The following is a 21746-nucleotide window of genomic DNA, read 5'->3' on the forward strand; positions in this document are numbered from 1 at the left end:
CTTCGTCTTCTTCTTCTGGTTTATGGACAATTTCTTCAATTCTTATGGTGGTTGGTACAGGCTCAATGTCTTCAAGATTGTCATTGTTGCAGCAGTCGTTCCGATAGTAGACATCATCATCCATGCCATATTCCATTTCCTTCTGCTCGTCCTCCTCGTCGTAGTCATCTCAATCTTGATAATCTCAAGTAGCCAACTGACCCAAGATTGCCGTCGCCGACAATCCAACATAATTTGAACCCCCTCTGTTCCTTGGAAACAGGGTGGGTGTGGCAGCCCATACATGTTAGTCGACCGCACTTGGAATGATTGGTGGGCTTCGACGATATCTTCGTAAAGATTCCGGCAGTGGCAGCGGAATCGATCTGATTCACGATCTTGTTGTAGCGTTTTGGGTTCCAAGGTGATGGCAAGATGCCATAGGTTCTAACCAATGTTGCGGACCCTCTCTCTTCATCTTTATTCTCTCACTTGTAGGCTTAGTTTTTGATTGATTTATTCGCTGGGCCAGGGTACGCCGGAGATGGTTTAGTGCAAGCTTCGCCAGAACTAGTGTGTAGCAAAACCCGTAAATCGATTTAGGGAGTTTAGTTTAGAGAGGATGTAAATAAGGGTAAAATGGTAAATCATTTAAGTCATTAATATTTAAAAGGTAAAATTGTCTTTTATTTTATTAAAAACACTTCACTAACACCGTCAACCATCCATCCAGGGGTTATACATAAATGATGAGGATGTTCTGTTTTTGTTTTCAAACATCAGGTGCATGTAATTTGCTCAAAAAAAAAAAAAAAAAAAAAAAAAAAAAAAAAATAAAAAATTATGACGCATTAAACGGTAATATTTCTCTCAATTTTTTGGGGTAAAAATATTTATCTAAATTTGAATTCAAGTAGTAAGTTCATTTGTTGCAAAACCGACGTGTCTGCGGGATTTTCTCGTAGGGTCCATATATCTACATTCTGCTGCTTGTCATTTCGCAGTTATCACTAATCGGACTCCCTAGGTTTTCTCTACAGGGAGGGATCGAAGGACGCTTTTGTATGTATTCCATCGCGACTCGATCCAGTAGAAAAAGAATACTTCGAAGCCGATTTCTGGTCAGCATAACATTCCCGAATTGAAGCTTCATTCTGCCGCGGCACATGACGGTCCATTTGATGCGTCACCATGTTTGAGGCTCACGTAAGGATCTTCATCTTCATTATTTCGTGATGAAATTATTGATAACACTGTTTCTGTATTATGCTTGTCTGCTGAATTCATTGGCAGGCAAGAAATTGGTAACATTTGCATGCATAACGATGTAAACTGATTTGGAGAGGGGTTTTTTTTGGGGGAAAGGAAACGATATCTATCTTTTTTGTTTTCGCATTTATTTTTAGCTTGCAGAATGGTTCATGTAACTTTGGTTGATATTTGTTGGTCTCTAGATGGTAATTTATTCGTTTGACGGAAATGACATCGAAAATAATTTCCATGCAATTGGCCGAGGGTCTCTCTCCCCCCCCCCCCGGGCTGTCAGTGTAATTCTTAGTTAAGAGTTTTGACCCGGTTGTTCAATTAACTGAAGAATTGCGATTTAGTGATATTTTGAATGCCCAACAAACGATGTTACTAAAGTCACTATTGAAAACTTTTTTTTTTTAAATTCCCCAAATGATTCAAAACATAGCTTTAGGTTGTATTTGGTTGAAGGTGTCAGACGAGTCGGATTTTTAAATTGGATTAGCTTCTTAAGAATCTGGTTCATGTGGATTTGGATTCGGATAAAAAACCTGTTTGGTTACCCTGGGTCTGTCAGGTGGAATCCAGCTGAAAAACTGTTTGGTTGCCCTGGGTCTGTCAGGTGGAATCCTTCTGAATCCATATGTAAGACTGTTTGGTTACCCTGAGTCTGGCAATTGGATTCTACTTGAATTTTGTCTGAAAAAATATTTTAATTTTGTTTTGTTATACAACATATGCATACATTTAATATGACTTTATAAAAAATAAAAAAATAAAAAAATTGGATTAAAATAATCTCTCTGTGTTTGCCATGAACTGGACTAATCCACCCATTGATAAGATGTAGGCTTTCATGGAAATATCAGTAGATCTCCAATATGGTTTGGCATCATTATCTTTATGACCGGTGGATAACTTTGAGGATTTTGTTAAAAACACAATCCATATTCAAGTAAGCAAACCCTCTGGGGATTAGAAAATTCAAATATATTTGTCTTGGAAAGGAAGTAGTAAAGCACCCAAGCACATTGAAAATAAAGATTCGGCCGCAAAAATTCCTTCACACCATTTTCCTTTAGTTAGGAACTCCCTACTCCAGTCTCCTGAGGAATGAATTCTGGCGTCCTCCTAAGAGAGGGCAGAAAACTTATGGGTGCTATGTCCAAGTCATTTAAATTCTTCATGAGCTTGGTTATACATCTGGCTTGTCTCATGATCAATATACTCTGACATCCTATTTTATTCATCCTCTTTGATTTGAAATATTTAAGGAAAAGTAGGTCTAAGAGAAGTCTTATGCTGCCAAACATGCTTCAAGAATCTTGTCGTGTACCCTATACCAATGTCAAACCCTTCCATGTTGGCAGGCTTTAGGAACCTTCATTATACTCCTTCCAAGTGCTAGAACTGTTGGAGGAATTGGATTCATTTGGCCCTAGACCAATTTCAAGCTCATGCCTTCATTGAAGGCATTAGAAGCCTTTATTATACTTTTTCCAAGTGCTTTTATTTTGGTCCAGAACAAGGCATTTCGGCCTGAAATTTATTGAAAATAGAGGAAAGGTTCCTGCTTTTAAGAATAGCAGGATTTACAATGAAACTAAGAGGTTTAATCCACCAGACAGAAGACAAATTTAACAAAGACACCCCTTTAGCCATATTATGGGCATCTTTGTTCACAACCTAGGGAGAAACAAGAAAACTACAGAAGTGAAAAGGTGGCTGAGAAACAAAATATCAGATGCCACCACAGAAGCAGCCCAGTCTAAGGAGACAGAACAGCCATTCAAAAAAGATGCTGAAGGCTAGAACCGTTAAAAGAATTGGACTCATTGGTCCATCCTTTAGGACTGATGTTGGGCAGATTTGGGGGGATCTACCCCTGAGATGGATTAATTTAGTAGGAGGTTTATCAATCATGTGTTTGAAAATGGGATCTACTGCACTTGTAGGAAACTGATAGAAATTAATAAATCGATGGAAGGAATTGGTCAAGATTCAGCAACATTGAAACGAGGTTAGGAGGATCTAACTCAACTCAGCATTATCCCCACTAAATGGGTTTGGCTACATGGATCCTATTTTTTGACCAAAAAAAATAAATAAAACATGGATCCTATTTTTCCAATCAGCTCTATTCAAAGCCATACAAGATTCCATTCCTAAGCTATACATGCCTTTCCTCGCCACTTTTCCTACATCTTTAGTTCCTTCTATTTGAAATAAATCACTTTTCTGTACTAGAGCATTCAAAGGCCTGCAACTTATCATGAATAGGGGCAACACCCAGGTTTGCTCTAATTTTTTCATTCTTTATTTTATCTTTTCTAGTTTTACCACTCATCTACCGCAACATCCTCATTTCAGCCACATTAAGTTTGTTTAAATGTTTTTCTTTACTGCCTAACGTTCAGTCCCATATGTCATTGCTGGTTGTAAAACTGTTCTATAAGAGAGTGAATCCCGTCAAACCGGTTTTCAAGCATATTTTACCATTAGTTGTATCGAATTCCTAGGAAAACGGTTCTAAATCCCTACATGGTGCATGAATTTGGCTTAGGGCATAAGGCTCACCCTTAACAAGGAGCACCTAATATACCTTTCTTCCACATTAATCCACTGTGGTGGATTGGGTTTGTCAGTTCAGCTCTGTACGTGTACAACTAGTGTAACTGTAAATAACAATATTTTGGGTAGATATTCTTTAGTCTAGTCAATTTGAATTCTTTTTTATGTTTGTAGGTGTTGCATCTGCTTCGAAAATATTTGGGAGAATATGTTCATGGACTTTCTACAGAAGCATTAAGGATCAGTGTCTGGAAAGGTCCGTATTTTAAGTTTCAGATCTTGTTCTGCTTGCTCATCTTTGAGAATTTCTTTGTTTGAGATAAGTTCATTATGAATAATCACTTTTCATTGTGTTATATTCCAGTCATTTACTCTTAGTAGGAAACCTACTAAGAGTCGAAGTCGTAGTTACAACTTAAAACAAATAACTAAAAGCAAAGTAAAGATAAAATACAATTCTACAACTCACACACACCACACAACTAAATATATATCATGATAGGGACACTCTCCCTATCGTGAGTAGCCTTTAATAGTTTTTTAGTGTTTGACCTTTATTGGACCTGGGTCCGCTGCCACAGGTCTTGCTTTTTCTGCATCATATATGCTTGATGTGTTTTGTTTCTGTTGTTCTTTCGTAATTTTCATGGATTTGTTTCTTCTTAACTAGTTTCTTTGTAGTCTCACTCTAGCATTATCTTTGTGGGAAAGAGGTTGGTGATTATTTCCTTTGTCCTATAGGTGATGTTGTTCTCAAGGACTTGAAGTTGAAAGCGGAAGCACTAAATTTACTTAAGCTTCCAGTCACTGTCAAAGCTGGCTTTGTTGGTACAATAACATTAAAGGTACATTCCCCTTGAGCACCAAAAAAAATTTACCATGGATCTTTGCCGTATATGTCTGTTTATATATTTTAATTGGCACGAAAAGAAATTTTATTAGGTATTAGAAATTTAGAACATAGTAACAAGGGATGAGGAGACATGGATCCCTAGAAGAAGAGAAAAACAAAGCATAATGCGACGGAGCACCACGCAAACCTACCCCTCTAGGCCTCTACACCCCTCCCTCAACCAAAAAAAAAAAAGAGAAAAGGAAATAATGAAAGTAACATAGATACCAGAATCTTCATAAGAAGTACCCCATACAGTATTACAATTTGTTTTGCTGGATCTTTAGTCCTGATACAGTTATTTAGTTATTCAGAAAAAGATTCAGTTTTAGATGGTAGTGTATTGAAGCTGTTCTGAGTCAAGTTTTTTTTGGATGAATAAATAATTTAATTCATTTCCAAAGGAAGGAAAGAGGGGGGGGGGGGAGGGGAGAGAACGTACAAGGGCACAAAGCCTCAAACAAATTACAAGGCCTACCTGAGAGGAGGCTAGCCCTGTAAAATTCAAAAGGCCACGTGGGCATAAAGACAGAGAAGGAAGCCCAAGAAATACAAAAGCCCACAAGAGCAAAGAAGCCCAAAAGAAAGAGAAGGGCAGCCAAGTCAATTTCAGGTAGGGAACCACAATCCCTAAACAAACTATCTCAGCACAACTTCGACCAGCCGCCAAGACGAGAACGGAGCATCACCGGCAAACAAACAGCCGCAGCAGAGGGGCGCTGGCCTAGCGAAGGACCACAGCCAAGCGGGAAGCAGGCCAAGTGGAGGTGACAGCCACATCGGAGAGGCACCGGCGAACCGGCTGCCGGCCGAGCATAGCTTGCAGAGGACAGAGTGGCAGACTATGCAGCTGGCAGTAACACGGCATTAGTCGAGCGAGCCAGGCGGATCAGACAGAAGACTGACCGAGAGGGGCTTGCGGCCAAGCAGCTGCAGTCCAAGCGACAACTGAGAGCGCTGGTGATGCAAGACGATTGGCGAGAGAGAAGGCAAATGGGGATGGAGGCGAAGAGATGGGCTAGCAGGCCAAGCGAGGAAGGCAGCCAGCGAGGGAGGCGACCCAACAAAGTGAGCGGTTGTTGGAGACGAAAGCCAATCCCAGTATTTGAATTGAATCTTCAAACTATTGGCTCGGGCAGAATTGAAATAATTCAACCATTGAATGTAGATCGATGGAGAGAGAGGCAGTGAAGGCTATCTCAGCCTGGGTATCTCACCCTCAGCCTATCTCAGGACAGTGGCAATTGCAATGCAAAAGTCTTATTCATTAAATCGTGGGAGGCTCTCAAGAGCTCTTACATATATAAAGCCTTATGGCTGGACAGAATTCAAACTCTAACTATGACTCAAAACTTAACTAGGACTCAAAACTGAACTAGGAATACTAACTAGGATTCAAGCTTGCTCTAGGAATTCCAATTAGAATTACAATTCAATAAAGGACTGACTAAAAAAATAACAAATTAAAATACTAACTTCAACCCACGATATTAGCTGCTGGTGTAGGGATTCCCCTACACCACCCGATGGCTACTCATGCTGGTGTAGAATCCCTACACCTGCGGCTGGTTTTAGACAGCCACTTTATTTGGAGTGTTAAATAAGTATATTATGCTGCAGAGTTATTTATTTTTATTCCTGCAGCATTATTTTAGTTGTCTGTAATGTACTTTGGGTAATGATGATAGGAGATATTCCTATCGTGATATGTCTTTCAGCTGACTTAGTTTATTGTGGACATGTGGTTGAGGTCACTGCTCCAAGAGTTGGGTTTTCCAGTTACTAAGCCTATGAAGGTATTGTGTGACATCGAGTGCATCCAATCTGTTCTCCAAGCTTCTTACATCTACTGGTGTGGTATCTATGATATTCCTAAAGCCACCATCAAGGCTATGGAACACCTTTTCTGTGTTTTCCTCTGGAAAGGAAAAGAAACTTCCAAATTCCTCCATCCAATCAGCTGGAAGTCCATTTGTCTCCCCAGATTTGAAGGAAGCCTAGGTATTCGTCGCATCCGCGATTCCAATACTTCGGGCATCCTTAAGCTCATATGGAAAATCTCCTCCTATCAAGACTCCATCTGGATCAACTGGGTTTACTCCCATCTCCTCAAGCATGACTCCATTTGGACTGTTCCTATCCCCTTTAACTCCTCTTGGATTTGGCACAAGATTCTCCTCCTTCACCCCCTTGCTATCCGAGCTATCTCTTTCTCTATTGCTGATGGATCCTCCATCTCCCTTTAGTTGGACCCTTGGCATCCTCTTGGAGTTCTCCACAATGCCTTTGGTCCCAAGTCAATCTACTCTTCTGGCATCCCAAAAACTGCCGCCCTCTCCTCCCTCATTTCTCATGGCTCCTGGTCCCCCTCTTCCTCCCTCCACCCTTCCATTCTGTCCCAGATCTGGCCTTCCTTCCCCTCCCTCCCTCATGCAGATAAGGTTGTTTGGCTCCTTTCCCTCGACGACATCTTTAGCTCTAGCTCTGCCTGGAATTTAGCTCGGATCCCCTGCCCCCCCTGTTCCTTGGCACAAGCTAGTTTGGTTCGAAGGTCACATCCCTAGACACATCTTCGCAGTCTGGAGAACCCTTAGCCTTTGCCTCCCAACCCAAGTCTTCCTTCTCCACCGCAAAATCTCTATCTCCTCTTCTTGTGTCTTTTGCTGGAATGCCTCCGAGGACATTGCCTATCTCTTCTTTGTTTGCTCATTTACCTCCACCATCGTGAAAAAAGCCCTTACATCTATCTGGCCCTGTTGCAGGAGATCCCTTGCCTTTGAGAGAGAATGGCTCTGGTTGGACATGACATTCTCTGGAGTCACTATCTGTGACACTATTGGAAAGCTCGTATTCGGCTCCGCTATCTACCACATTTGGATGGAAAGGAATCTTAGGAGATGGACCTCCAACTCTTGATGTTTTGATTCAATTTGGAAAGCCATCTCTTTTGATGTCTCCTTCAAGCTCAGATTCATCCCTAATAGGTCTATTTTTGATATCCCAAGGAACAGACACATTGTTGTATCCTGGGGTCTTGATTCTTCTCCTTTGCAGCCCCCCACCTCTGCGTAGGTTGGCTTGTGGCTTTGCCCCCCCTCTCTCTCTCTCTCTCGCTTTTTCTCTATTGTATATCCCCTCCCCCTCCTGGGGTTTGGTATAGAATCTATTCACCAAAGAAAAAAAAGAAGGTTTTGTGTGACAATCAGGATGCTATCTACATTGCCAGCAATCCGGTGTTCCATGAAAGGACTAAAGTCACTAAACACATTGAAGTCGATTGTCACTTTGTACGGGATGATGGTATGAGGAAGTTGATTGTTACTCCATAAATTTCTTCTGCGGATCAGCTGGGGGACGTGTTCACCAGGCCCTTGTTTCATCCTGCTTTTCTTAAGAACTGTTCCAAGCTGGGCATGGGTGATTTGTATGCTCCAGCTTGAGGGGGAGTGTTAAATAAGTATATTATGCTGCAGAGTTATTAATGTTTATTCCTGCAGCATTATTTTAGTTGTCTGTAATGTTTTCTTTGGGTAGTGACGATAGGAGATATTCATATCGTGATATGTCTTTCAGCTGACTTAGTTTAGTGTGATTGGGTTTCCTTGTTTGACTCTTAGTTAGTTTACTTGATAGAGATGTAATCAATGTTGGGTTCTTTACTTATTTAATAAATACAAAGCTGCCCACGATAGTCATTCTATTCTGGACTATCGTGGTTCAGCAATAGTTCTTCTTCCATTATCTCTTCTCTCTTTCTCTTCCTCTTCTTCTTGCTGTGTTTATTGGTTGGTTGTTGGATTATTTCTCGCTACAGGGTGGATATGTCATTCTGTGATCTTCTGGGCAGGCTTGCCTTTGGCGCTGTTGTTTATCACATTTGGTTGGAGCGTAACCTCAGAAAGTGGACTCCCAGATCTATATCTTTCCAGCAGATTTGGGACACTATTATATTTGATGTCAGAAGCAACTTGTCTATGATCCCTACTAGATGCGTTGACTCTCCTAGAAATAGGCAAATTGTAGCCTCTTGGGGCCTTCCCCTCTCCTAGTGTGGGATTGATTTGTTTTTCTTCCCGTATGCTCTGGGGGTTCCTTGTATCTTTTTCGCTTTTGGCAATGCTTGGTTTATTCACCCAAAAAAAAAAAAATATTCTAGTTCTACCAAACAGCATTGAGAGGGAAACCTCCTTTTGTTCAGAGAGTTAAACTGTCTGAAATTGCAAGATTGCCCTAATATCCTTGGGATAAGTTTAATTTACTTTGAACAATTCAAGGAAAGGTGCCTTATTGGTTTGTGAAAGCTCTTGAAGTGGTTACCATTTTGCCCTTGTAAGGTTAAATCAAATTGTCCTCCTTTAAAGTCTGTTGCTTCCAAGGATTTAAATATCGGTGTAGGGCATTATATTGGAAAGGTGATTTTCAGAGATGTATCGTATTGTATCGCAGAGAAAAAGGATACGCTAAAGATACACATGGAAAATCTATATATTTCAAGTATGGTATTGTTACTGTATCGGTCGATACATATATCTATATATTTTAAGTATTATATTGTTACCGTATCATATTGAGACCTTTTGATACCAATATGTGTCAGCCGATATGATACAATACTTTTTTTTTTTTGGATGAATAAAAATTCATTACCAAAGGAAAGAGAGGGGGGGGGGAGAGAGCAAACAACTAGAAACCAGATACAAGCCCTTGCCATTACAAAGGGCTTGGCGTGGGCTTGCAAAAGAAAGGGAGAAGAGCCCCAACCAACTACAACAAACTAAAACGGGAAAGCCTGACCACATCGGGACATCTATGGCCAATCTCGATGAAATTGCGTCACCCAGGAGTAGAAGTAGGACCCGGAATCCCACGACAGCGGGCATGACCTCTGATATCCATTGCTTAGAGGCAAAATTTCTCATTGCTAGGCAATGAGTCTTTGTAGCTCCACTCATAATGATCAGGAGGAGAGCTTGTGTCGTGTTGGTGGTTAACTCGAGGTGGGGGGAGGGACAATAGGAGGTTGGAGGGGATTGGAGGGAGAGGGCTGGCTGGGGTGTAGGGGGAATCAACCCAGATTAAGACTTAAGGCCCAAAAATGGGCAGGTCAGAGGAGATGGGTCGGGGGAAACTATCTAGGGGCCAAAAGGGATGGCATGAGAGATGTGCGGGCCGAGCAAAGGGGCTGGCCCATTAAGGCGAGCGGGATCATGCGTCGGAGGGGGAATGGGCAAAGGAGTAAGGGCAAAAGGGGGGTCCACCCTAAAGGCTGCATGGGGAAGAGGCAAAAGAGGGGGGAAGCGGAATAAAGAGGGGTTAACCCCACACTCAAAGGGTCGACAGCGGGAGCCACCTGTGGAGAACGAGTAGGCGCAGAGGGAGGGTTGGAGGAGGAAACAATATCCATTAAAGACGCAAAACATTCCTACAAAGGATGGTGACTAATCGACTGAGGGGGGGAGAAGGATCGTCTATAGAGGGATTCGACTCCTCGGGAGAAGTGTTAGCGGTACAATCGAAGGTGAGAGAGGCATCTTAGGCTTGCAAGGAAGAGGGTCGTTGTTACCAGGTAAACTAGCAAGGCTATTAGATGGATATAAAAAATGCTTTTCTCTATGGTGATCTTCAGGAGGAGGTTTATATGGAGTAACCTCCAGGGTATGTTACTCAGGGGGAGAGTTCAACCAAAGTATGCAAGCTTTGTAAGGCAATCTATGAGTTGAAACAATCTCCAAGATCATGGTGATAAGTTCAGCCCCATTGTTACTCAGTTTGGGTTTTCATAGAATCACAGTGCTATTCTGACCATTTCGTCTTTGTTCGGAGTTCAAAGGTGGTTGTGATGGTCGTTTATGTGGATGATATTATTATATCTGGTAATGATACTTCTGGTATTGGCGTATTGCTCAAATTATATCCTACCTTCATCAGCACTTTCAAATGAAAGACTTGGGCATTCTCAAGTATTTTCTTGGTATTGAAGTTTTGCGAAGCAAAAAAAGTGTTAGCTTATCTCAAAGGAACTATGTCCTTGATATTTTGTTTGAAACTGGAATGTTTGTTTCCAAACCAGCAGATACTCCCATGGATCCCCATAAAAAACTTGGTTCTAGTGAGAGTGAGGATTTTACAGATGTACATCGGCATAGAAAATTGGTTGGGAAACTCATCTTCTTTGTTATTTGACTAGATATATCTTTTGTTGTTGGTGTTATAAGTCAATTTGTGCAAACACCAAAGAAGATTTACTGGGATGTTGCTTGCCGTGTGTTACGATATCTTAAAGGTGCACCTGGCAAGGGTCTCATTTATCGACCTAATCGAAATGTTAGTCTGGTTGGTTTTTCTGATGCTGATTGGGCTGGTGCTGATAATGATAGCCGTTCTACTATTGGTTATTGTACATTTGTGGGTGGTAACTTAGTCACCTAGAAAAGCATGAAACAAACTACTGTTGGTAGATCTAATGCTGAGGCTGAGTATCGGACGATGGCACATACTACAGCTGAATTAATGTGGGTAACTGTTGGGGGGATAGTTTGTAGGTTGTTTTTCTCCTCTTTCCCCCCTTTATTCTGGGGCTTCCTGCTATTTTATCTTTTTGGTAATGAATTTTTATTCAAAATTCACCCCTCCCAAAAAAATATGGGTAAAGTCATTGCTTCAAGAGTTGGGGTTGGCTATTATTCAACCAATGAAGATGTTTTGTGATAATCAGGCTGTTATTTACATTGCTAGCAATCCAATATTTCATGAGAGGACCAAACTCATTGAAGTTGGTTGTCACTTTGTTCGAGATGCTGTTATGAAGAAGTTGGTTTCTTCTCCATTTGTTTCCACTGCCAACCAACTCGGTGATATGTTTATCAACCCGTTGTTTGGACCTGCCTTTAGAAGAAATTGTTCCAAGTTGGGCCTTGGTGATTTGTACGCTCCAGCTTGAGGGGGAGTGTTGAAGTATATGTATATCGAGCTCCTAGGGTTAGAGAGTATCTCGATTAGAATATTCCTTATTCTAATCGAGATACCTAACTCCTAGGTGTCTCACTTTATGTTTATGATTAGGTGTGTGTTAGTCGTAGTCTTAGTTGGTTTCCTAGTGTGTTTCTAATTTTGGTTCTATGATTCCTAGTAGGATTAGGAATCTTTGGTTGTACTTTGGGTTTATATATGAAATAAAGGTTTGGGAGAGGACTCACTAGTTCGATCCAATACCTCTATTCAGTCCCCTTCTCTCTTCTCCCCTCTCTCGGCCTTAGTTCTCTTGGATTTATTTTGTTACTGTTAGACTGTTGGAGAGGGAAATAGGAGTCTCGGGATTAGCGTAAGGACTCTGGCGCTAATACCAAGCGATTCCCATCTCTATTTTATTTTATTTCTCTCTTTCCCTTTATACCCCTGTACCCTATTTTGGATATATGAGATCGTATTATCAGTCCTCTCTAACTAACGAGAGGACTGCATTTTTGGTTCTCACATTTTCTTCTCCTTCTTTTTCCTCCTTTCTCTTCCATCTCTATTTTCTACTTATTTACATGGTATCAGAGCACATCTGATCGAGAAGGACACGCTTCTACTCTTTTCTCTCAGTTCCTTTCTTATTTATCCAACCAAAGGAAGAAGGTGTGATAGACTTACTCAGATTTTTAAGCTCCTCCGGGTTTCTTCTCTACCATAGGGGTACTTTACCCCATTTCTGGAACTTTGATGGTGTTTGCAGACTGCTGCGATGGTTTAGAGACATCGATTCAGACTTCCTCTAAGTAATTTTTCTGGGCTGAGCACTGATGGGTTGCTCTACTATACTTTTTCGGGTGGGTCTCTGTTGAAGTTGTAGGCTGTTTGTGGCTGTTTGTGGACTGTTTGTGGCTTGTTGATGCACTAGTTGGTTGCTCTGTTATGCACTTTTGGGTGCTTCTTTGAAGATTGATTGTTGTTTGCATTGGCTTGAGAGCTATTATTGTTGGATTCCTCTTTGGTGGTAATTATGGGAGAGACATCGAAGGACACAAAGGCTGTGCCCGAGGTTGTATCCTCATCCCCAAATTTTCTGACCTCTAAGAAGCTAGAAGGGAGTCAGAATTTTCAGCAATGGCACAAGATTGTGACCTTGGTTCTCATAGGAAGGGGTGAGAAACATCACTTGACTGGAAAGAAACCTGCTACCATGACTGATGATGCTTGGGAGGTTGTTGATGCTCGTATCTTGGGTCAGATTTTAAATTCCATGGATAGTAATATTGTAGACCTTGTGACCCATATTGATACTGTTAAAGATCTATGGGACTATCTGGCTATTTTATACTTTGGACATAACAATCTCTCCGGGATTTATGAGCTCTCCCAAGAGTTTTATCGAGTTGATAGGAAGGGTCGACCCTTGACCCAACACTTTGCTGATTTTAAGAGGATGTATGAGGAGTTGAATGCTTTGTTGCCCATTACTTCTGATGTTACTGAGATGCAACAACATCGTGAGCAACTAGCAGTTATCAGTTTCTTGGGCAGTTTGGGCCTTGACTTTGACTCAGTATGATCTCAGATTCTTGGAGGTGTTACAGTTCCATCTCTTGCGGACACTTTTTCTCGAGTTCTTCTTGTGTCTCGTGACACTGCTCGAGTCTCTTCTGGCGATAGTTCTGCTCTTGTGAGTAGTGGCTGCAGTGGGGGTCGTCAGCCTGCCAAGTCCTCCCCAGCTCCTCCTTCTGTTAGTGCTCATGACTCATCTGAGAAGTCAGAGAGATCTGGTCCTTTGAGGACTTGTCATCATTGTGGCAAACCTGGCCACATTCAGCGTTTATGTTGAAAATTGCATGGCAAACCTTCATAGTCCAAGGTTGCCAACATTGCTAGTTCTGATCCTGTAGTCCCATTTGCACCTATGGAGGACCGCCGTGTGACTTTGACTATGACAGAGGAGGAATATGCTCGCTCCAGCCAGACAAAGGCTTCTCAGGACATTTCTTCCACTGCTACTTTTGTTCAGACAGGTAATGTCACTGCGTGTCTCCACTTTTTGGCCTTGGATTATCGATTGAGGTCAGACCATATGTTTGGAACCTCAGGTATCTTTTCTTCCTTACAACCTTCTCATTTCAGTGTTACATTAGCTGATGGCTCTTGTGCTACAATCAGAGGCACTGGTACTGTTCAGCCCACTTCTTCCTTATCCCTATCATCTGTTTTGTATTTGCCTAAGTTTCTCTTTAATCTCTTGTCTGTTAGCCAACTTACCAATGCCTACAACTGCTCCATAACCTTGTTCCTTAATCTTGTGTCTTTCAGGATTTGTAGACAAAGAGGATGATTGGTGGAGGCAGGGTATCTGGGGGACTGTATCTTTTTGAGGACTCATCTTCAGTTGCTTGTTCCAGCATAGCTCCCCCTCATCAGCTTCACTGTCAGCTTGGTCATCCGTCCTTACAGAGTTTGCAAAAATTGTTTCCTAGTTTGCGTTCTCTTTCAGTTTTAGATTGTGAGTCGTGTCAGTTTGGTAAACTCCACCGTGTGAGTTATCCCCCTCGTGTCAACAAAAGGGCCTTACATCCATTCTCTTTGATTCACTCAGATGTATGGGGTCCTTGTCGTGTGCCTTCCAAGTTGGGTTTTACACATTTTGTTACTTTTGTTGATGACTACTCTCGTGTGACTTGGTTGTACTTAATGAAAAGTCGTTCTGAATTGTTCAATATTTTTTCTTCATTTGTTGCTGAAATTAAGAATCAATTTGAATCTTATATTAAGGTGTTGTGTAGTGATAATGCACGGGAGTATTTTTCTGCCCCATTTTCTGAGTTTATTACCGCTCGTGGGATCATTCATCAGTCTTTTTGTTTTGACACACCCCAACAAAATGGTGTGGCTGAACGGAAGAACCGTCACTTGATGGAAGTGACTCGGTCCCTTCTCTTTGAAATGAAAGTGGACAAGTCCTTCTGGGCTGATGCAGTGTCAACTGCTTGTTATCTTATCAATCGAATGCCCTCTTCAATCCTCAGTGGGCGCATTCCTCAGGCATTGCTCTTTCCTTCTGACTCTTTGTTGCCCTTGCCCCCACGGGTCTTTGGGTGTGTTTGCTTTATTCGAGACCATACTCCTGGTTTGTCAAAGTTAGATCCCAAATCTATTAAATGCATTTTTGTGGGATATTCTCGTGTTCAGAAGGGGTATCGTTGTTATTTTCCTGTTCTTCGCAAGTATTTTATTACGGCTGATGTTTCTTTCTTTGAGTCTCAAACTTACGTACATGAACCTGTTGAGGATCCTTCCTTGGATGAGGATCTTCCTCTTTGTGTTATTCAGCCTCCTGTGCAACCTCGTGTTTGGCCTCCAATCATTCATGTTTATCATCATGAACCTCGTCCAAGGGAAGAAGTTGCTGCCCCTATTGATGCTTCGCCTGCTGCCACATCTTTGCCGTTTGTGGATCCTACCCTTGATTCTCTTGTTTCTGATTTGGATCAGCCCATTGCACATCGGAAAGGTACCTGTCAATGTGTTAAACACCCAATTTCTTTTCACGTTTCTTATTCTTGTTTATCTTCTACCTTTCAAATCTGTCTTTCCACTGTTGCTTCTCATCCTATTCCTAAGAGCATTGTAGAGGCATTATCTATATTAGGCTGGAGGACAGCTATGGAAGAAGAATTATAGGCTTTGGACCATAACCACACTTGGGACCTTGTTCCACTGCCCCCTGGGAAGTCTGCCATTGGTTGTCGTTGGGTCTATGTGGTCAATGTTATTGCTGATGGATCTCTTGCTCGCCTGAAAGCTCGCTTGGTGGCTAAGGCTATGCCTAGGTGTATGGTATCGATTACTTGGATACCTTTTCTCCAGTTGCCAAGCTCTCCTCTGTTCGTGTCTTGCTTTCTCTTGCGTCCTCTCATTGGTGGCCTTTGCATCAGCTCGATGTCAAGAATGCCTTCCTCCATGGCGATCTCTAAGAGGAGGTGTATATGGAGCAACCTCTTGGGTTTGCTGCTCAGGGGGAGTGTGGGTTAGTTTGCAGATTGAAGAAATCTTTGTATGGACTGAAACAGTTTTCAAGGCCCTGGTTTGGCCGGTTTACAGAAGTGGTTCTTGAGTTTGGTTTGTCACGATGCAATAGTGACTATTCTCTTTTCTATCGTCAGACAAGTGCTGGAAGAATTTTTTTTGATTGTATATGTTGATGACATTGTGATTACTGGTGATGACCCTACAGGAATTGATAGTTTGAAAACTCATCAACAACAGAGATTTCAAAGTAAAGATTTGGGAAAGTTGAATTATTTCCTAGGATTTGAAGTGGCTCAGTCCAGGAAGGGAATATCTCTCTCATAGCAGAAGTATACTCTTGACTTGCTTACAGAGACTAGGATGCTAGGGTGCAAACCTCTTGATAACCCAATGGGCTCCAATGTCAAACTTGTTGTAGACGAGGGAGATGCTCTTGATGATCCAGAAAGATATAGAAGGTTGGTTGGGAAACTGAATTACTTGACATTCACTCGACATGACATCTCATTTCCGGTTAGTGTTGTAAGTTGGTTCATGTCATCTCCTAGGATTCCTCATTGGGATGCTGTCATTCGGATTTTGAGGTATCTCAAGAAGGGTCCAGGACGTGGGTTATACTGATCATGGACATACACTAGTTGATGGATTTTCTGATGCAGATTGGGCCGGATCACCAACTGATCAGAGATCAACTACAGGTTACTGTATATTTGTTGGAAGTAACCTTGTCTCATGGAGGAGTAAGAAACAAAAGTGGCTAGATCAAGTGCGGAGTCAGAATATCGAGCCATGGCACATGCATCTTGTGAACTGGTTTGGTTGAAGATGCTGTTGACTGAACTTGGGTTTGAGCATTCGACACCAATGCAATTATGGTGTGACAACCAGTCAGCAATACATATTGCCTCAAACCCTGTATTCCATGAGAGAACTAAACATATTGAGGTGGATTGTCACTTTGTAAGACAAAAACTCCAATAGGGCGTAATCTTTACAAAGTATATCAAGACTAGAGAACAACTCGCTGATATTTTTACCAAGTCTCTAGTTAGTGGGAGGGTTGACTACATTTGTAACAAGCTGGGAATGATTGATATATATGCTCCAGCTTGAGAGGGAGTGTTAGAGTGTTGGAGAGGGAAATAGGAGTCTCGGGATTAGCTTAAGGACTCTGGCGCTAATACCGAGAGATTCCCATCTCTATTTTATTTTATTTGTCTCTTTCCCTTTATACCCCTGTACCCTATTTTGGATATATGAGATCGTATTATCAGTTGTCTCTAACTAACGAGAGGACTGCTTCTTTGGCTCTCACATTCTCTTCTCCTTCTTCTTCTTCCTCCTTTCTCATCCATCTCTATTTTCTACTTATTTACAGTTACATTATATGTACCCTTGAGTCCTCAAATCATATTCTTTGGAATAGGATATTGCTTATTTATAGTATATAGTATATGCATGCATATCCAGCATCTCTTAGTGTCTCTTCAAAATAGCTCTTAAAATCAGCATTAGTGGTACTTTATACCTTGTTTATATGTTAATATCAGTATATATTTATCATGATTTCTAAATTCTAATATATATGATATGGTTTCTGCCATGATTAACCCTGGAATAAGTTCTTTGATTCTGATGAGATAACTGTAGGTTCCCTGGAAGAGTCTGGGCAAAGAACCTGTTATCGTTCTTATAGATCGTGTCTTTGTTCTTGCCAATCCTGCTCCCGATGGATGGACACTCAAGGTAAAATATAAATATGTTAACACGTTGGGGATGGATTTTCTTTTATATTTGTCATGAAACTACATATACTTTCTCTTGGTTTATCTTTAACTTGTGCTAAATAATTTCCTGTAGGAGGAAGACAGGGAAAAACTTTTCGAAGTCAAACTTCAACAGATCGAGGTGAAGATTACTTATCCATCTGTTTAAGCTTAGGGCTTCCTTTCATTCCTCATCATTTGTGGTCTGCTAATCAGGACTGTTGGTTAATGCTTCAGCCTTAAACTGTATTATGGATTATTGATGGATCGATTATATGTTTTATTTCAGAACTTAACTGACGTCTTCAATAAAATCATGTCTTATCTCGTAAGCTTGGTGTTCTTCTTTTGTTTTCTTTTCCCTCTCTTTTCAAATCCATTGGTTTCAGTTTTTGTTTTTGAGGTTGAGTATGGGCAGGCATTGATTTCTCTTTTTACCATATTTCTTTCTCTCAAATTTAAATTCTTTGTATTTTTGTCTCCGTGTGGAAGACTATACCCTGGGCTACTTTGTGTCCACTGCTGTTCTTTTTCTTTTCTCTCCCTTAATCCTTTCTTTGTTTGGGTTGCAATGATCATGGATGGATCGAGAACTGAGATGAGTGCCTGGGTTTTGTGCTGTTTGGCTTAGAATGGCTAGTTGCATCTGTATGGACTCAATATGTATTCAACAACAATGCCAACTGAAAATGAACTCTGATTCTATGAGTTAGTTTGTGTTTAAAACAATGATTTATGCACTGAGGCCATATCGTATTTGACTTGCTTTATATATCTGCTCTCTCTCTTTCTCTAATATTTCTTATTTAACTCTATGGCCTTATATGCCACAACTTTTATGTGTTGGATAAATGATATTTCTTGGAGTAAGTTCATCGTCATTGATATTATGCAGCAGGATTTTCATAGGTTTGAATGATCCTAATTTTTTCAAGGCTAATATGAATTGTTATGGTAGAATCCAGGGCTTATTCCTATAGAAGCACTTCATTACTAAACTCTCTGAAGAATTCATCTTGTTGAGATTTAAGACGGCATCTACATGGCTTAAGTGAATGCATTATACTCTCTCTCTGTCTCTTCTATATTTTCACTTTATACATTTGATATTGTGCTTGATGTTTCTAGTGTTATGCTGTTTAATCATGGCACTGTATTTCAATTTGTCTGCAAATAGAAACTGGATTTAGTAACATTTAGCATTTTGCTACAGTTTGGCTTCATGAGGCTCTAATTTCATTACGTGTATACTTTGTTCATTTGTTTCTTCTGCATGCAGGAAGCAGAATCGGCTACCCTTGAAGCAAAAGCTAGATCTAAGCAGGGAAATGTACAGCTTTTTGAAATACATTTCTTTAGTTGGCATAGCAATTGATAAATTAACACTTTTTACATACCATTACCTTTTGTTTTTCTAGAAAGATTGTTTCAGATTGCTGTTGTCAATTAATGTTGTTCAGTTGTTTTTTATTTCATCATTTATGGATCATTTCTTAGAACCTTAACTGTAGTCAGTTTACATTTCTATTTTTTTAATATTTGTATTAAATTAATTCTATGATCTATAGTTCCCCTTGTGATACTATAGGGTCCTTACAGATTATTGATTGTTCCTTTTTTCTGGGCCATAATCCATGCAAATAAATTTTCAGCATTCATGTTATGACAATTATTGACCACGATGCTATTGCTATGGAATATAAAATTTTTTCCGTGTTCTGAATTTCTGATGAAATGTTAATTTGACCTTTTTAGACTTATGATATGGAAAATAGAAGCAATTAATGTATAAAAACAGTTACATGAAGTTGGAAATTCATTATGTATTTCTTTTAGAAAATACATTTTTTGGTAAGATTAGTTTCACTATTAATTGTAAGTGGTGAAGTTAAAGGTGTGCTTATGAATTTCCAGTTCCTCTGCAATGATACCCATTCTCAATTGTGTGATTATTTGATCCCACCTGCATTTGCATGATGGTAAAGAACTAAATTTTCTTCATCCTTTCTTTGAACCATCAACCATGGATACTTCATGCCAATGTGAACATCACTGTATTAGATTCCTCATTTGGTTCAATTCTTAAAGCTTTTGTTCGCTATGACAAGGGATTATACCTTGTGATAGACTGGCTGAAAAATTGAGGATGGGCCTTGGTGCAACGGTAAAGGTTGCTCCATTTTGACCAAGTGGTCACGGGTTCAAGTCTGGAAACAATCTCTTTGCGAAAGCAGGGGTAAGGCTGCGTACATTATGACCCTCCCCAGACCCCGCAGTGGCGGGAGCTTCATGCACCGGGTACGCCTCTTTTTTATAGACTGGCTGAAAAATTCATAGTGATAAAATTTCACTCACTTTCCACAAAAGGACAAAATAATCAGCCAAATAAAGGATCTGGTGGGGCCGTAGGAGGCACCCAATTGATCAAGCATGTGTCTCACTTGCCTTTTGTTAGTGAATGTTTCTCTCGCTTGGAAGCCAAGAGAAGCAGTGATTTGGTGGATGAGTTGGCCAAGTTTGGCGTGGTCCGTCCTAGGCTTTATTACAAGGATTATATTCCTTTATGAGACTAATCTTTCGTTTCCTCCCCCCTAGTTGTGGGTTTCCTTCGTGTTTTTGTTGAGTTCATTCCTAATTCCTCCTCCTCCTTGTTGTACCATGGCTATTTTCTTTGCTAACAAATTTGTTAGTTACCCCCTCCCCTCCCCCTAAAAATGAAAAAAGAGAGGGAGAAAAGGCAGAAAGAACTATCTAGTTGACATAAATGTGTAGTTGCTGTTTTATCTTATTCATTTGAGCCATATGTTTTTTCGAGAGTATGTTAAACAGGCACCTCTCACATCTCCTTTTCAGATTTTTTTTTGGTGATCTTTATATAAAAAGACCCTTGGTTATGTTAGGTTCAATGGAGTGAACCAACATTTTTTTCTTGGGGTGGGGGAAAATGTTCTATGCATGGCCACATAGGAAGACATTCCTTTGTGGTCTGTTAATTGTGCCATGTGGAAGGGTAATGTGGCGATTTCGACCGTTGTGTAGATAGGAGGGTATGAACAAGATTGCCACGTCAAATTTCAGATTAAAAAAACCATACCTCCTATGCATTGGTAATTTTACTCCATTTATTTTCAACAATTTTCGAAAAGCTTCATTTTCTTAGATGATTTTCATAGCTTTATTTTTTCTTGTTGCCAAACTCTGTCTGGGCTGAAACTTTACTTTTAAGCAGAGGACCTGAGGTCCTTGCAATCCACAAAACATAGCCCCATTGGACCTGGCATGTGTAGATATCAGGGCCGTATAGTAAGGTCTTCCTCAGTGGGCTGTGGGCCATCTGGGAAACTAGATCCCTTTCTCCTCTCCCTCCCTCTTCTTTGGAAACCTGTGGGTTTTTGAAGCAATATGGATAATGATAAATTACTGATCCTTTTTTCTAAAAAGACAGATTTAATTGGAATTTCGAAGGTAGGAACAACCACACCCCCCCGACCAAAAAAAAGGTTGAAGGTGTAAATTTTCAGAAGCTCTCACGAACTTCTTCAGAATATCAACTTATGAAAGTGAAAGAAAGCCTCATCTATAGCTTTATAAGATGAGAGATAGGCCTTAAAAAAGGCTAGGATGGAACAAACAGCATATGCCCGGCAAGAATTCTACTGCAGCCAGATGTCGACTAGCCCCTATACACAAGAAAATAAAGATTATCCTGTTTTCCCTCCTATAGCTCCCTTATATTAGTTTGAAACCTTATTTGCATAAAACCAAGGACATAGATTATGAGAATGTGAGAAGGTTAACGGTGAGATGTCAAAAACATAGGTGTTGATGTATACCCAGGCCAACCAACACCTAAATAGGTGGAAATAATAGAATTGTAGTATATTGGTGGGGTTTGGATGGTAGTATGACTGTATGAGATTATAGGTGGGTGGGATATGAAGTGTGTGAGAATGAGAGGAGTTAATGCAGTTCAAGGTTCTAGAAAGAATCAGGAGCCAAAGAATTAGAAACAATCTTGAGCCAAAAAATTACGAACTGTCTAGGATCAATGTAGAATAAATTGAACTAATATAGGACCAGAATAGAAGAATGATAGGAGAAATTATTTAGTCCTCAAAAACAGAGAAGAGAATTAGAAGAAATCAGAGAAGAAATTGGATGAGCTAGAAGAAGATGTTATAGAATAAGAAAAACAAAGAAGAGAGTGGAAAGATCGCAAAAATCTCAAAGATGAACATAACTATAGGGAGAAGGAAGATCAGATCTGAAATACTAATCCCGTACGCACAGCT

General features: G+C 40.5%; 1 protein-coding gene across 1 annotated transcript in view; it reads left to right on the top strand.

Annotated features, from left to right (window-relative positions):
• The first annotated feature begins 957 nt into the window (after window positions 1-957).
• The window catches only part of LOC122672780, a 254565-nt gene continuing 233776 nt past the window's right edge, over window positions 958-21746 (top strand). Inside the window, exons 1-6 of the mRNA XM_043870268.1 lie at window positions 958-1185; window positions 3973-4054; window positions 4540-4643; window positions 17339-17434; window positions 17549-17596; window positions 18734-18784. Coding sequence (XP_043726203.1) covers window positions 1171-1185; window positions 3973-4054; window positions 4540-4643; window positions 17339-17434; window positions 17549-17596; window positions 18734-18784 — 396 coding nt within the window. The 5' untranslated portion in view covers window positions 958-1170. The remainder of the gene's footprint in view (window positions 1186-3972; window positions 4055-4539; window positions 4644-17338; window positions 17435-17548; window positions 17597-18733; window positions 18785-21746) is intronic.

Source organism: Telopea speciosissima, chromosome 8 (genome assembly GCF_018873765.1).
Source record: "Telopea speciosissima isolate NSW1024214 ecotype Mountain lineage chromosome 8, Tspe_v1, whole genome shotgun sequence".
NCBI lineage: Eukaryota > Viridiplantae > Streptophyta > Magnoliopsida > Proteales > Proteaceae > Telopea > Telopea speciosissima.